This window comes from Ambystoma mexicanum, chromosome 2p, assembly GCF_040938575.1.
Source record: "Ambystoma mexicanum isolate Mex_15411 chromosome 2p, UKY_AmexF1_1, whole genome shotgun sequence".
In the NCBI taxonomy this organism is placed as follows: domain Eukaryota; kingdom Metazoa; phylum Chordata; class Amphibia; order Caudata; family Ambystomatidae; genus Ambystoma; species Ambystoma mexicanum.
In genome coordinates this window covers 146,961,725-146,977,867 of record NC_090923.1, presented here as the reverse complement: position 1 = coordinate 146,977,867, position 16,143 = coordinate 146,961,725, and the positions used below count along the sequence as shown (strand labels likewise).

The following is a 16,143-nucleotide window of genomic DNA, read 5'->3' as shown; positions in this document are numbered from 1 at the left end:
TTTCACATAGGTCATGCCCTGTAATCTTCACTACCACCCCCACTCTCACCCCAGCAAGAAATTGATGATCATGGGTAGGGGCTGCAAGGGAAGTGTTTGGAAATGGTCATCTTGTTCCGATCGAGACCTGTTGGTCCTCATTAAATATTTGGAGCGGAATAAGGATTCCTTCACTTGTGAACCCAATGTTTTGATGTCACTGGTACAGCTTGAGTACCAGAACTGAAGGCAAAATAATGATAGCGTGCCATGTCAATCACCGCCTAGGTCCACCTCACAAGCCCAGTGAGTCTAAGCCCCATGTATTTCTTAGGTCATAGGAAATGTGCATACTACAATCTGGGTATGCTCTGACGTCCGATCACCTCTCTGCGCATAGAACGGTTTGAATTACATGACTTCCTTTTTCACATACACATTCTGTCACTTATTAACGCAGCCATAGCTAGCCTCTAAATACTAAAATCCTTTGACCCATCAGAGATCTTGAATTGAAAATTTGGGAATATGATAATAGCACATCGATCTGTAAGGGTTAAGTACATTGCCTAAAATCAGCACCCTCACATCATGTTAACCAGTATTTTATTCTGTTTCCTCTCCTTTCTCACCAGGGTTATCAGTTATATTAAATCATGAAAAGTGAGGACATGAGGCAAAGGAAAAAAGAGGGCAGAACCAAAAATGGAGAGCGGGCCAGGAATAAAGCAAAGAACAAGAGTAAACAGAATGACAGAAAACCTGGCACCACAGAGGCCGAGGATGTTCCTTTGGTCTCCAAAAAACAGCAAGCTGAAGAGAAAGTGGCCATGGCAAAGCTGGGTGAAGAGTCTGCCAAAGCCATTGGCCTGCAGGTCATTTTTCCATACTTGTTGGCCGGAATGGGAATGGTTATGGCAGGCATGGTGTTGGATTCTGTTCAGGTAAGAGGATTGGAGTGCCTCTGCTCTTAACATATTTCCCAAATGCTACACTATTCTAAAGCTAGTTACACTGTAAAGCTGGTTCCTTTTCCATGATTCTTTAATTAAACTTTGTGTGAGGCTCCCTTCAAAATATTGCATCATAATTATATAAATGCGAATACTGTATCACTGTAGTGGGTTTCATTATATGTGTGCTACGTCGTGCCATGTATGATTTAAAGTAGAAAAATAATCAAATTTTCTTTTCAGCGTTGTCATCATGGCTTGTCAAGCACTTTAATTAACATACTGATACTGAAATATAAGCAATTCTAATGTAGCAAGTTTACTTTTTATGAAAACGCTGCAAGGATCCATATCCGTTGCTTTCAACACCTGATGTAATGAGATGATATTTCTCCAACATCAATGAAAACTGTTTTCTTCTCGTAGCAGAAGGCATTTTATTATGGCTACCTTTAATGTGGATGAAATGTGTTTGTTCTGTTATGGATTTGGAAACTTTCTGTTGTGATGGTTGCTCGGGATTGAGTGGGGATACAGGAAATGGTTCTGTCCAGTCGTGATGTCCATTATTGAGGCGCCTGCGTTCAAGTGGTTGCAAGCTCTGCGTATAAAGTAATCGCGCCTTGAAACACTTGTGTATAGGCGCGTTATGAATGACATATCATAACATATCAATCATGGTATCAAAAGAGGCTCTGGTTGTTTCTGGTCATAACTGAGAACAAGTTCACACTCCTCGATAGGAGTATGAATATGACAATCACTTGTATGTCATGCTCTACACACATAGCCAAACTCTACAGCCACCTTCTGACCAAACCTGACAAAAAACGCGTGAGTCAGTGCAGTGAACTCTTTCTCGTCTAGGCCCCTCAAAATCTGCAATCGACTTTCTCTTAAAATAGGGGCTCTGCCTATCATAACTCTCTGGAAAGTCTTAAAGTGCATTTTCATCTCCTAAAAAGCTATAGAAGATGCCTGTTCTCATCACCCAATGGCTGGATAAGAGTGGTATGGAGCCTATCACACTTGTGGTCTGCTTACGCCTGGAGACTATTGGGTTTGTAGTTTGTGCATCATAGGCTACCTAAAAGGGCAAATAATATAGATAACTGGAGGAATTAATTGATGCATAGATCAAAGAATAGCCGTGTTGCTATGCATGTAACATTAACTACAATTGACACGTCCAGTCGACGTCGTTACTTTCACAATACTTTTACCAACATTTAAAATGGATACTGTGGCACTGACTGGAAGTGTATGGTGTAGCAATGATTTTTTTTTGGCTTTGTAAACCCGTATGTAGGCCTTTACATTCTACTCACTTCACTAGCGTACCATGCATACCTTGAAATGAACATAGCTACAAATACATGAAATGTTTTTATAGAGTTCAAATTCATTAGTTTAAATTTCATAAATGTTCTCCTTGTTCTATGTTTAAACAACATGTCAAAACGTGGTTTAGAGGTCAGCTTGCCCTTAACTGATAGATAAGCTGGCACTGCAATGTTTTTTCGCTTGCCAATAGCTGTCACGAGATGTGTAGTTTAGTTTAGTGTATTACTTAATATAGCACACCTAACCCAGGGGGATCTGGGCGCTTTTGCTTGAATACAAATGGGGTTACCAAGATTCAGCACACAGGTTACATAAATTACAATATACAGCATGTTATAATTACAAAATTACATGATATAGTATTACAAAGTGGCCTATTTACAGTACAATCAGAAATCTAGGTGCAGGAACACAATCTAGCAGTAGCACTCCATGAGAGGTACAATAACTATGATAGGCACCCGACTTGGGTTACAGAAATGCCAGGATACATCCCATCAGACAGTGAGAGACAATTCTATACATGCATTTACAGAGAGATGAGAAGGTAAAGGGGGGAATATTGCTGACAGCTTTATTGTATTAAGAGTGCTGAGTGAGGAGCCAGTCTTTTACTTTGGCTCTGAAGGCCCAGAATGAAGGTTCGGCTCTAATGGCTGGAGGGAGAGGGTTCCAACATTTGGCAGCTAACACAGGAAAGCTAGAGCCTCCTGCTGATTTCAGATTGTATTTCGGGATGTTGAGGTGATTGAGATGGTGGGTCTGCCCGACTGGATCCTAGAAAATGTGTCTAATAGATATGTAGGGGCCGTATTGGAGAGGCCTTTATGCGTGATGACTAGCGAACGGAATGTGATTCTGTCGCCCACAGGAAGCCATCGTGCGTCCTGTTTGAAAGCTCAGATATGGGAGGATCGAGGGATGTTAAGTGCCGATCTAAGGGCATTATGCTGGAGCACTTTTTAGATTTTGTACTGATGATCCCAGGAATAGGGTGTTACAATAATCCAACTTTGAAAGGATCCGTGCTCTGGCTAGCGTAATGCGACTGTTGGTAGATAGGAAGTGTTTGCAAGCATTAATGATTTTGTTGGTATATGCGGTAGTTGAAGATATGGTGTTAACTTGTTTTTTGAGGGATAAAGTGGAATCTAGATTTACCCCTAGTGTTTTCACCTCGCTAGCAACTTCGATGGTGTTCCCATCAATGTTAAAAGCCTTGTAGCTTTTATCTAAGTTATTAAGACAAACTTGTGAGCCGATGATCAGAAGTTTCGTCTTATCGTTTAGACAAAGGCTGTGGGCGGCCATGCAGGCTTGAATCCAAGGTAGATATCATTTATCAATTTGGAATCTTTCACATAGCAGCCAAAGAGCGTAATGAAGAAATGAGTGTCATAAGCATAATTAGTGTAGATGACACCCAAGTTAACACGACGGTCAAATAGAAGCTTAGTAAAAATGTTATAGAGCGTGTGCGAGATGCATGGACCCTGCGGGACTCCACAGTAAATATGTAATGGAAGAGCGGCTGCTGAGGTAGAAAAGACCCTGTTTGTTCTATTTGATAGGAAAGATTGGATCCAACTGGCAGCTTTCGGTGAGAAGGCTGCAGTTGAAGTTAGGTGTTTGGTCAGGATTTGATGGTCGACAAGATTGAACGCTGCCGATAGGTCTAATAGAAGGAGGATGTGGACTCCACAGTAAATATGTAATGGAAGAGCGGCTGCTGAGGTAGAAAAGACCCTGTTTGTTCTATTTGATAGGAAAGATTGGATCCAACTGGCAGCTTTCGGTGAGAAGGCTGCAGTTGAAGTTAGGTGTTTGGTCAGGATTTGATGGTCGACAAGATCGAACGCTGCCGATAGGTCTAATAGAAGGAGGATGGCCAGCTTGCCCTTATCTTTGGATTCGTTCATCTGGATTTTCAGATCTAGGAGGGTGGTTTCGGTGCCATGCCTTGGTCTGAAACCAGACTGGCGAAGGCCTAGTAGCTCATTATCTTCCACCTGTTTTTGGATTTGGATATAGGCAGCACGATCTAGTATTTTTAAGAGAAATGGCACTGTTGTAATGGGTCTGAAATTGGTTGGAATGTTGGGGTCTAGGTTGTGTTTTTTAAGAAGCGGCATGACCCAAGCCTCTTTTAAGTTATTGGGGACTGTTCAGTTTTTGAAGGAGGAGTTAATTAATGCTGTTATGAACAGTGCTGGTGCTCTTGCTCCTTCTTTGATGATGGGAGCTGGGCAAGTATCTTCCTGACAATTGGAGGGTTTGAGGCCCAGAATTATATTTTCTACTTGTTTGGTGGTAACTGGCGAAAAGCGGAAAGGAGTGCATGAAGGGGCTTGAAGATCGGGTAGTTTGTGATTGATGGCATTTGAGGCTAGGCTCTTTTTTTAAAATTCTATTTTGATTTAAAGTAAGGTTATTTTGTTTGAGAGAGCCTTCTGGATGTTTGCACACCAGGCCTCATCTTTTTCATGCAGGTTTCTGGGGGAGGTGCAGGTGACTCTAGTTCTCTTAGTATGGAAAAGATCTCTTTTGTGCTGGACTTGGCGTTCTGAATTCTATCATTATAGATTTCTCGTTTAGAGATCATGATAGCTGCTTTGTAGGTATTAGCTGCTGTAGTGAATTTTTCTTTGTTGAGGATCAAGGGGGTTTTTCTCCAAGTAATTTCCACAGATTTCTCGGCATTACAGAGCAGATTTAGGTCATCTGTAATATGTGATGCACATTTTTAGAATTCCAGGAATGATAAGCACCCACTAAACATGCACCCTCTGACCTGTTCCGGTAGCTCGAATATGTTGAATATGAGTAGCCCCCTAGGGAACCTCTTCCTCTCCCACGTTCTAATTAAGTCAGGAGGGAATGAGCTCTCCAGGGAAACCCTCTGGGGTAAAAAACCCTGACCGCTCTCTGTAGATGTATGCCTTCTATGTTTCACAGGATGGAGTGAGGTTCCGGTGCAGTTCCAGGTGACTGAATGCAAATACAACAAGGAATAAAGGAAAGGAGAGATTAGAAGTCAGTAAGTATGAGGGCTAAAGAATGAAATAAACAGAACCAGCTGTTTAAGAAACAATTACCCTTTAGAAGGTGAAATGCACATTAGAATGTTCACGAGTGCAAGAGTAAGATTTCCGTCTGCAATAAAGATATTACAGAAATAAAGGTTTCTATTCTTGAGTCCCTAAAGATGGTAACTTCATTCAATCTGCTGGGAAGAGTGTTTTACGATACCTGAGGGACAGAATCTGATCGAGAAATAAAGGTGTGTGAATACCGTGGTGAGAATTCTAGATATTGAATCTGCTGTGATAAGGAATAGAAACAGGGGATACGATTAGACTAATCTATCCAAACCTAAGCGTTGGGGAAGGAATGAAGGTAAGAAAAGATACCTGATAAGCAGGTTTCAATCGTGAAGTACGTGGAAATTGTTTCTGTGATACACAGTCGGGGAATGTAAACAGTAGCTGGACCGGATAAGTAAACACAGAGCGTTCCGGCCAGTCTTGCTGTACATGATCACCGGTGGAAAGTGAAGGATCGGGTCTGAGCTGTCCTTGCACTCGGAGTGAACAGACGATACGAGGCGTAACAACTATCCACGGAATACGATTTGGAAAGTCGAAGCGCTGTTTGGTAAGAGTAGCAACGCACTTCGGCGTTGTGCATGCCGATAGATATCCTGATCTTTGCAGAGTGGGCGGAGCCATGGTTGCAAGTACCCACTGCAAGGCTGGAATGCTACAATCTGTCGGCGCCACCATCTTGGGAGAAACAATGGATGTAATTTGTGACTGGGACCAACGGTGCCGCAAAGACCATCTTCTTCAGTGAGATATGACATCATCTGTAAACCATTTATTTAAATGGGCGAATGGTTTAGCCTTTCTAAGTTTTAGTGGGGCAATTTTATTTAGAGCTGATTCCAGTGTGTTATTATACACTTCGGCCAGAGAAGAAGGGTCCTTGTCTGAATTACCAGGTATGATAAGAATGGGCTGTAGAAGGGGCCTTAGGTTGTCAAGAGTGATGGCGCGCTTGTTTCTGAACAGTGTTTGTGGAGCTATGATTGAGTTTTAGTTAGGGCTATTCTTCTCCTGGATGGAGAAGGTGATGCAGTAGTGGTTAGACCAAGCACAGGGTACATTATTGAGGATTGTGGTGGAGCAATTGAGGTCTGCCAACCAATCCAGAGTTCTACCTTTGGTGTGGGTTGGCTCACTGAATCGGAGTTTAAAGCCTAGTTGGATGATGGTATTTTCTAGGGTGATGGCATTCGCATCTTTGGGGTCATGGAGTCCTAGATTCAAGTTCTCCAGAATGATGGTTTGTGACCCAGGTTTAGTGTTTCGTATCAGGAGCAAAGAGATGTCTTCGTCGAAGGAAGAGATGGGGCCGGGAGGCCGATAGATTAGATGGAATAGTAAGGTACGAGTGGTGAGAGCGGGAGTTTAGCTGGTGTTACATTGATGGGAGGGGAGTGCTTGTAAATTCTCTGAGGCCAAGTAGTGATTTGGCTATGAAAGGCACACCACCACCTTTGCCAGTAGCTCTGTCAGCTCTGATAATTGTATAGTCATCAGGGAGGGCTAGCGCTACAGCGGGGTCTGCAGCTGGATATAACCATGTTTCTGATATGCCAGGATGTCTAGTTGGTTGGTGGAGATAAGATCTGAAATATCAATAGCATGGGCAACCAAAGAGCGAGCATTGATGAGAGCTCCTTTGATGGTTGGGATGTCAAGGGGTGGGCCATCTGGTGATGAGACTATAGGTAAGCATTGGTTATTGATGGGGAAAGGGTGCATCATGCTGGAGATAGTGGAATGTGCCGTGGGTGATCCTCTGCTAACTTGTAGACTAATATGGTTAGTTTTTGCTTTTAAGTGTGGGAATCGAGATCCCAATCTTGCATTCCTCCTAGTAAGAGAGCAGGGGACGAGTGGCGTTGGACGGGAGGCATAGCAGTAGATCCATTCTGCTGGTGTAATTTGGCAGGCATTGGTTGCAGCTGGTGAGTTGGGGCCTGCAGACAGTACATTGGACTGGATGGGAAGTAGGAACTTGGTGTAATGGAGTGGAACAAGGGTAGAAGGGTGACCATAGTGAGCGTTTCCCTACGCAGTGTGGTCATTAGGGTAGAACTCTGAGAGCAGAGCATGTGATTGGAGTGGTGCTACATGCATCTGGTATAAGCCAGAGCACCCACCAAACAGTAGAGGTAGTCTTGTGGGAGAATGTGAGATGATAATAGGGTAAAGTAATCAGCTCAATAGACCTGTGATGGGAATCTAGGCAGTACAGTGGGGCGATACCATGTCTAGGCGCAATAGGCAGTATTAGCGGGTAATGCAGTGGCTAACAAAATCAACAGTACTAGGTGTAATGCACAGGCTAATTTACACAACAAAGAGGTGTGAGGGAAATTACGTTTTCATCTGTTCTATGGGCATCAACCCTCAAAAAAAGGTAGTTAACCTTTAACATAATACACAAAGGCTCATGAACAGGACTCCAAACCTTCAGAAATTCACAGGGACAAGAACTTCGATGGACAGAACACTAATTGTCACTAGGAAAATTCAACCTACTGACCAACACAACAGTTGTCAAAAATACTTTTTTTTATTAATACATAATGTAAAATACTAATACTAACACCAATTTGTCCAATAGTACATATTCATATAACTGACAAAAGACAGGTACATATAAACATACAAATGAACCGGGAAGTAAACAATTCCTTCCTCTTTGTACAAGGCTCAAAAAAAGAATTACTAATGTAGCCTTGTAATCAGAAGACAAATTTCAATCAGCAATCCACTTATACAACTCACAATTAATCCATTCAAAGTCAAAATAATACATACCCACTCATCCCAACAAGTTTCATTCCTCTCACAGTCAACATACCATAAAATCAAGGGAAATTCATTAGGGGAACCCAATATCTGGGGAGCATGTGCAATATACAACACAAATCAAGTTATGATCAATAGTGGTTTAGTTTACAATTTGATGACATGATCTGTAGCTTACTAATACACTGCAAAACAGTCCAAACTTTATTGCAGCTTCAAAGTTTGCTGCCTTGAAAAGGCAGGTGGTGGTTGTTCTCATCTGGAAGAGAAATGGAACATCGGTATAACTACGCCTTATGTCCATTACATGAATTCTTATTCACAATTGGTTAAATCAAAGGTGAACATATGTGGTATTTACATTTTCAACCACTTTTCACGTTATTAATACTCTTAACATTAGCTTGCTCCGGACATTTGAGCAGCCTAGGCTGTCACACTTACTATATTCGTGGTTATCAGATAAGCAAGGGAAAATCAGATGGAATCAGAGTCTTAATTTATTTTCTCACTTTGCTCCTCTGTATTTAGATTCAAGATCTATCATCTGTTGCTAGGCCAATCCTCACTCTAGGATAACCTTCAAGTTCCACAATGCCACCTGGTCAGAACAAACGTCAATGTTACATTGCAACACATATGTACACCCAGTGGTCAAGAAAGGTGCTCACCCAAAAGTGGAAGGGCGTATTAACAACCGCTAGTATAATTGTCATCAATCTCAACAGGTAAAGGCAGACAAGCGCACTCATTTGTAATGGTGTAGTTTTCGTATCCGTCAGCAAATAGTGCTGGCAGCTGTGTATCACTGTCTGTATCAATGAACAGGGCAACACAGGGACGAGAAGACAGAACAACTAGTGTTCCAACCGGGTCGCAACTAACAATATCTTGGGTTACACTTATTAGGTCGGTCATAGATTTTATAATCACCTGAGGTGTCCACCGAGTACGATTATGGATAAGCGTATTGACTCGTGTGGTCTTGTCAGTGGACGTTAGGGCGGCATTCCCTCTACCGAGCTGTCAAAAAATGCAGAATCAAAAGAACAGACAGACAATGTCAATGCAGAATTCGATAGTTAACTGTGTCTAAGTAGACGTACAAACACATTGCATAAATCACCTGAGGTATGCAGTGTTAGTGACCCGTCTGTTGGGCTCAGGCTGGGGTGTTGGGGGTTAACGGCAGCATGGTCGATTCAGTCCCAGGTGAGCTGCGCCCGTGGTTGGTAATGGGAGAAACACATGTCTCTGCAGTTCGCTCACTACAGGTACCTATCGGTGGAAGTCACACAAAGGTGTTGTTGTTGGTATACTCTACGGGATTCACTCGCGGCATGGAGTGTCAGCATTGGGTTTTTATGGCGCCATGCCGTAATTACGTCGACTCGTCTTTGACCATCGAGGAGGGAGTGGTCCCATAAAGCTCTAGCTATGAGTAGTAACAATTAAACCACTCCCGTGAATCCAAAAAGTTTCCGCCAAACGATGCCGCAGATGGAAACACCCACCATTATGGAACACAACAGTCCAACTCCTGGGTGGAAATTTTCTTGTACCGGGTTTGTTTAATATTTAATGGAATTAACAGCGGTTGCTGGAAAGGACGGGCCTTTGTTAAATGGTGCATAGCTGTTGGCAGCTTTCTAACCCAAACTCTGATGTAAACGATAATCTAAACCCTGAAGTTGAGACATATCGCTATGTTTGAAAAAACCTCGAAAAAGTTCATTAATAGTTTACAGCCAAGATGCATACAAAAAAGTGTTTTCTTTTTTATAGGAATGACTTCAGTCAAACTGCCCATTTTATCATCTAACCCCTTGGCTGTTGTTTTTGCAATGTAAATCAATCTTTGCTCTTTGTTCAGTAGCCGTTGCTTATCTCTATTATCATCTGAGCTGGGATTGAGTTTCCATATGACCGTCCACCCTAAATCATCCAATGTGTTTAGTTATTCGACCCAATGGTCTACTAAAGGGGCATTTTGGGTCCAGTTGCAAATACAACTCCTATGTTCTCCAATTTGGGTTTTAATCTTCCTCTCTGTTTTACCAATATATCGTTTTTCGCATGGACACCAGATGCCGCATATGACCATGGTCGAATTGCAGTTGGTCGGGCTTTTCTGTGTCCAAGGGGTTGTCAAACCCAGATGAATCTCGTTACTTTTGCAAGTCGAACTGCAACTCACGCAAGTGCCACAAGGAATATGACCAGTCAGTTTTGGCATACCCCACTGTTCTGGGAGCGTCATCTGTTTGGCCAGAGTCCTACTGATATTGTTTCTAGTGACGTTATCCTTTATATTGGCACTCCTTTTAAATGCTATAACCAGTTTCACTAGCAGTTTAGCTCCATGGGACAGAATATTCCAGTTCTTTACCACCATTTTCGTGATTGAGTTACAAAGGTGACTGTAGGTATTGACAAAAACCAACTTGTCCTTTTTGTCTTCTGTAGATCTTACTTGGTATTCCAATAGAGCATCTCTATTGTTGTTGTTTGCCCTTTTTAGGGCAGTCTCGGTTAATTTCTTTGGGTAGCCTCTCAGTTATAAACGTTCACTCAACATAGCTGCTTCTGACTTAAAGTCCTTTTTATGAGTGCTGTTTCATTTCAGGTGTAAAAATTGTCTGAGCGGTAGGTTGTCTCTAACATGCCTCGGGTGGAAATTTGTGTAGTGTAAAAGTGAATTCTTATCTGTGATTTTGTGATAAGGCTTTACACAGAGAGTGTTCTTCTGATGTTCGATTGTGATGGTAATATCTAGAAAATGGAGCTCATGGGTACTGCTAGTGTTGGTAAATTTCAGATACCTATCTTGCGTGTTGAGCCATTTGCAGAATTGATCCAATTGTGTCTCATTTCCCTTCCAAATGACGAAAATATTGTCTATGTATCGTCTCCATATTCTGATATTACTCAAGAACGGATTCTGGTTCGAAAGAACCTTGTTGGTTTCTAATTGCTCCATGTACAAATTAGCAACACTTGGTGCTAAAGTAGCGCCCATAGCCATGCCTTGGATCTGCTTATAAATGTTTCCATCGAAGTGGAAATAGCTCTCCGTAAGTGCCATCTCTTCTGCACACCACAAAACAAAAACATAGGGGTGGTTGAAGTAGGGTATTCTAGAAGAAGTTTTTCTTCAAGCATCATCAGGGAGGCTCTTTGTGGGATACTAGTATAAAGAGCCACCACATTGAGTCCTAGTAAGATCTCGGTGTCAGGATCGAAGTCAAGTCCTTCTACTTCTTTCTCCAACATCAATGAAAACTGTTTTCTTCTCGTAGCAGAAGGCATTTTATTATGGCTACCTTTAATTTAAACAAACTCATTTTCCGTACCAGAGGTTGTAGGAAGAAATCAACGAAGCACGATAGGGGCTCCAAAACTGATCTTACACCTGAAACAATCGGTCTACCAGGGGATCAAGACATTTGTGTATTTTCGGTCATGTATAGCACTGCAGAGCCTGAGGATTCACAGCACACAAGAAATCAGCTTTTTTAAAGGAGATCCAACCGCGTTGTTGGGCTTTGATGACTTTTAGCTTAATCGTTTCTTGTAATCTTGCTGTTGGATCACTAGGCAATGGTTCATAACAGTCAAGATCGAGCAATTGTCTATTGCATTCTGAAACATATTTTGTATGATCTAGTAAGACTATTGCCCCACCTTTCTCCGCCTTGCGTATCACAATGGTTTTATTCGCAAGGAGATTATTCATTGCCATTTTCTCGCGGTTATTGATGTTACAAAAATAAGATTTGTCTCTTGCTGATTTTTCAAGAATGGCTAAATCTCTCAGTACCCTGTTCTCAAAGACTTGAGCTTCCGCAGTCCTTTCATTGACCGGTACACAAAATAACGATTTTCTGTGTAGACCAGAGTCCGTATTTTGGACATCCGTTTTTTGGTCTTGAAAAAATTCTTTCAGGTGTATTCAGGTAATGCACAGTCTAGACAAAGTCAACAGTACTAGGTGTAATGCACAGGCTAGACAAAATCAACAGTACTTGGGGTAATGCACATTATGAACAAAATCAAGAGTGCTGGGGACTGGGGATGGGATGCTAGGCAGTACAGTAGGGCGGTGCTATGTCTAGGCACAAAAGGCAGTGCTAACAGGTAATGCACTTGTTAACAAAATTAACAGTACTAGGTGTAATGTACAGGCAAGATAAAATCAACACTACTAGGTGTTAAGAACAGGCACGATAAAATCAACAGCTATACGGGTTAAGCACAGGCAGAACACAATGAGCTGCACATGGGGTTATGCAATGGCTTAGACAAGATCAACAGTACTGGTGGGTAAGAGCTGAGTCTAGGTATGATGGTCAGTGCAAGTGGGTAACACAGTGGCTGGACAAGATCAGCAGTAATAGCTAGTAATACAGAGATTAAAACGTGCTAGGCAGTGCAAATGAGCAAAACAGGAAAACTGCACAGCGATTAAATGCAAGACAGCATCAGCCTTGTTCTTCTCTGAAGAATAGTAGGTCACCCCCTTTATAAATAGTAAGCAAAAAAATATTTTGGATATATTCAAATAGGAAGTAATACCATAGATGTACCGTAAACGTAAGGGTTATAAACAGTTTGAAGAAAGCTGTCTAACAACGTGGATTTTGTGGCTGATTTTGAGTCTTAACTGTACTTCAACTATTTCAACAACGGCTATTGCATAACAAATGTAAGTCTAGTATTGAAAAGCAGAATTTCCACCATGATAAACACACATTGACAAAGCCAATATTTTGATACCATATGCATAGGTACCGCTGGGAAGTGTCAGAAGGATTGCTCCATCAGAGAGTTCACAGGTATATAAAGACCACATGGAATGAACCTCAGACAAGGGACTCATATCACAACTGTGCTGGGTTAAAGTACTGTTGGTCGATATTTCATTAAGTAGCCATATGCAAATATTTCCTGTCAAACAATTTTTTATTCTGTACCCAACACGTGTTTCAACCCGCCTGGGTCTTTCTCAAGGCCAGTTGTATCAATGCTGTAGCCGGTTTGACCAATGAGGATTCTATTAGATACTGATCAGTACTGCCAGCTGTCCCTTTACCAACTTGTCAAGAATGTTTTCCAATAGGAGTCTTCTTCAGAGTTATTCACTTCTCTCGCCTGTGTTTGGTGGAGGTTCGCTCTTAGGTTGGATGAAAAAAAATGTAAGGTTCTTGGTCAATCAATTCAACTTTACTTAGGTCAATAACCATACTTGTACAGAACAATACAAAAACACTAAATTACCACCAATATAATTCCTAACCAAATACAAAAAAACAATATTGTCATAAAAACAATTAATTAATAGATTAATTGGCGCCTGGAAACACCCTTGTATAGGCGTCATAAACATGTACAATAAAATAAATAAAAAGATAATAAACATAAAACATGAATCATTAAATGGATAATAAAACATCTTTAGCTAAAATTGCTGAGGATATTCTCTCTTCTCCACCATACTTTGCCAAGATAACTCGAAACAGAGGGTGTGGGTGTTAGTGATTTACATAGTTCTTTGGCTATACACTGGGATTGTATACCTCTATTTGCAAGGCATGGTTTAAAGTTTTTCCTGCAAATATCGACTTATATGTGCACTGAAATAGATAATGCTGCACCAATTCAATTATCCCAGGACAGAATGGGCAACAGACAGGGCTTTAGCCCACCTGGCCTTGACAGAGTAAATTGGTAAAATACCACGACAAAACTTTATAGTTGAAGCTTTTTGTGTAGGACTTGCAATAAGGCGAAGTTACTCTTCCAGGGAATACCCATGCTTAATTGACAGATAGGTATAGCCAATCAACAAACACAAGCACCTACTTATGTGTTGTCTTGTGGTATAATCTCAATGGGCATCCAGAACTTCCTGCTTGCTGTTTTCGGGGATGCCCTCCGGGTTAGCCCAGTAGTGTTCCAGGTTCAATAAACCTAATGCATCTTTGATATGTTTAAACCATGGAATAGTTATGATGTTCTGATAGGTTAGAATACCTCTTAGGGCTAATCTATATTTAGAATAGCTATCTCGTGCCCAAATGCATTCCCAGAAAAGCAATGGTTTCAAAGCCACATGATCCTGTATGGGCATACAGTGAAGTTCCAAATATAAAAGAACATTAGGTCTTTTTTTTGGCAGTCACAGTAGTTTCTTATAAAGTTGTTGTCATGGCTTTAATCTTGCAATGGCCCCATATCTCAGCACCATAAGTAGCAGATGTGATTGCCTGTGCTCTATTCATTTTAAAATATTATTTCCATATGTTTTTGAGAATCATAATATTCCATTACCTTTCCTCATTTGCTTTATCCGGATGTCTTGCCCATTTTCCATCTCCCGAGATCCTAATCACAAATAATCAAAATATGAGTCCCCCTCAATAATAATTTCTCCTATTGTGAGGTAAATACGTTTTGGTGGTCAGTACAAGTTCTTGGTAATCAACAAGAGTCCACTACTATTACTCTGCCCTGGCTGGACCATGACCGGATACTCAAAAGGGCTGTGCCAGAGGTTGCCGTCTCACCAGTTGGGGTAGGAATCTTAAGTACCTGGGGACTTTTACTTGTTAGTCCATAGATGAAAACTCCTTCTTCATGTGAGGCTCTGTCGACTCTCTCCTGGTTTATCTGCATGTGCCGCCTGAAAGGCGCTGAGTGTCACTATCTAAACTGGTGGTGCTGGACACTGACCTTTGGTCTGCCTCATTAGATGCAGGACCCAAGTTGTTAGTTGGGCATTGGGAGCCATCAGGACTTGCCAACCCAGTGGTTGGAATTTGCCTGTGACGTATACAAGTGCGGGAGAGGAAGGATGGTCCCTCTGGCATGGCTTTCTTTACTTCCACTATAGAGAATTATCAGGGCATTGTGGTTTTTGTGGCCCCAGCCCACTCTCAGTCACTCCTAGTTGGGGTAGTTTTCCTTTACTAAAACCTCCTCCTTCTCCAAATTCCAGATGTCTGGCTCCTCCCTATGGGAGTATGCTCATAAACAATGCAATTTAGTACTTTACTCGTCATTGATTTCTAGTTGTTCTATCGTTTTTAGTCCTTGGGCTCAACACATAAGTCTCTGCATTAATGAAATGTTTATATCTGTGCTGGCAGGATAGCTCAGAGGGGTTAATTCTGCCCCATTTATCTTTTCTGCAGCTTTCTTTGTCGAAAATGTTTGCCAAAAAAAGGCAAGGTAAGTGGGGGTGTCCCACTTTCCCCCTCCCCTATCATTTATTCCCTATACACCACCCCACCCTACCGCTTATATGCCCCGCATATTTTTCGATGTATTTTTTCTGCAAAACATTTCCGGCAAAAAATGCCACGAAAAAAACCAGGCGATGAACGTTAGACCCTCATGGGCAACACGTTTGTCTTGGAAGCAGAGAAACACAGTTCAGCACAGGTCCGAATCACGGTCCGCGCCTAGAGACTGGTCTCTGGTGTTAAGCATGTTATAGAAGGTTAATCAATCAACACAGCAACTCAGCAAAAAAAAAGCAAGCTTCATGGCCAAGAAAACAGATTCTTCGCCAAAGAACCCCTCACCCATCATGTATTAGTCATAGTCTGGGTGTTAAAGTAGCCCCACCTTCCTTTCTTGTGCCTTGTTTGTTAGGGTTTGTGATGAGGCAGGGGAGGATGAGGAAGATCAGAGACAATTAAATGAGGGAGATCAGAGCAATTAAATAATTAAATCACCTTTGTGTCATTAGGAAACTTGGAAGAGTGAAGTAATGAGGTCATAAAGGGTAGTGAAGGGAGGGTCCTATCTCTTGGAAGACAAGCGAGTGGTTCAATGAGAGACAAAGAGGACTTTCAAAATAGGTGCTTTTCTTTAATACTGGACTTCGATGTGTTGTTTTTCAGGCTTTGGAGAAGAGTGAGGAGGAAGGGGTTACCACTGAGGAGGATGTTGTTTATGAATGGGCCTATTGACAATACGTT

General features: G+C 41.7%; 1 protein-coding gene across 3 annotated transcripts in view; it reads left to right on the top strand.

Annotated features, from left to right (window-relative positions):
• SLC41A3 (solute carrier family 41 member 3) overlaps positions 1-16,143 on the top strand; it is an 864,281-nt gene that overhangs the window by 126,285 nt on the left and 721,853 nt on the right. For all 3 annotated transcript variants that reach the window (XM_069643389.1, XM_069643390.1, XM_069643388.1), the window contains exon 2: positions 615-923. In XM_069643389.1, coding sequence (XP_069499490.1) covers positions 636-923 — 288 coding nt within the window. In that variant the 5' untranslated portion in view covers positions 615-635. The remainder of the gene's footprint in view (positions 1-614; positions 924-16,143) is intronic.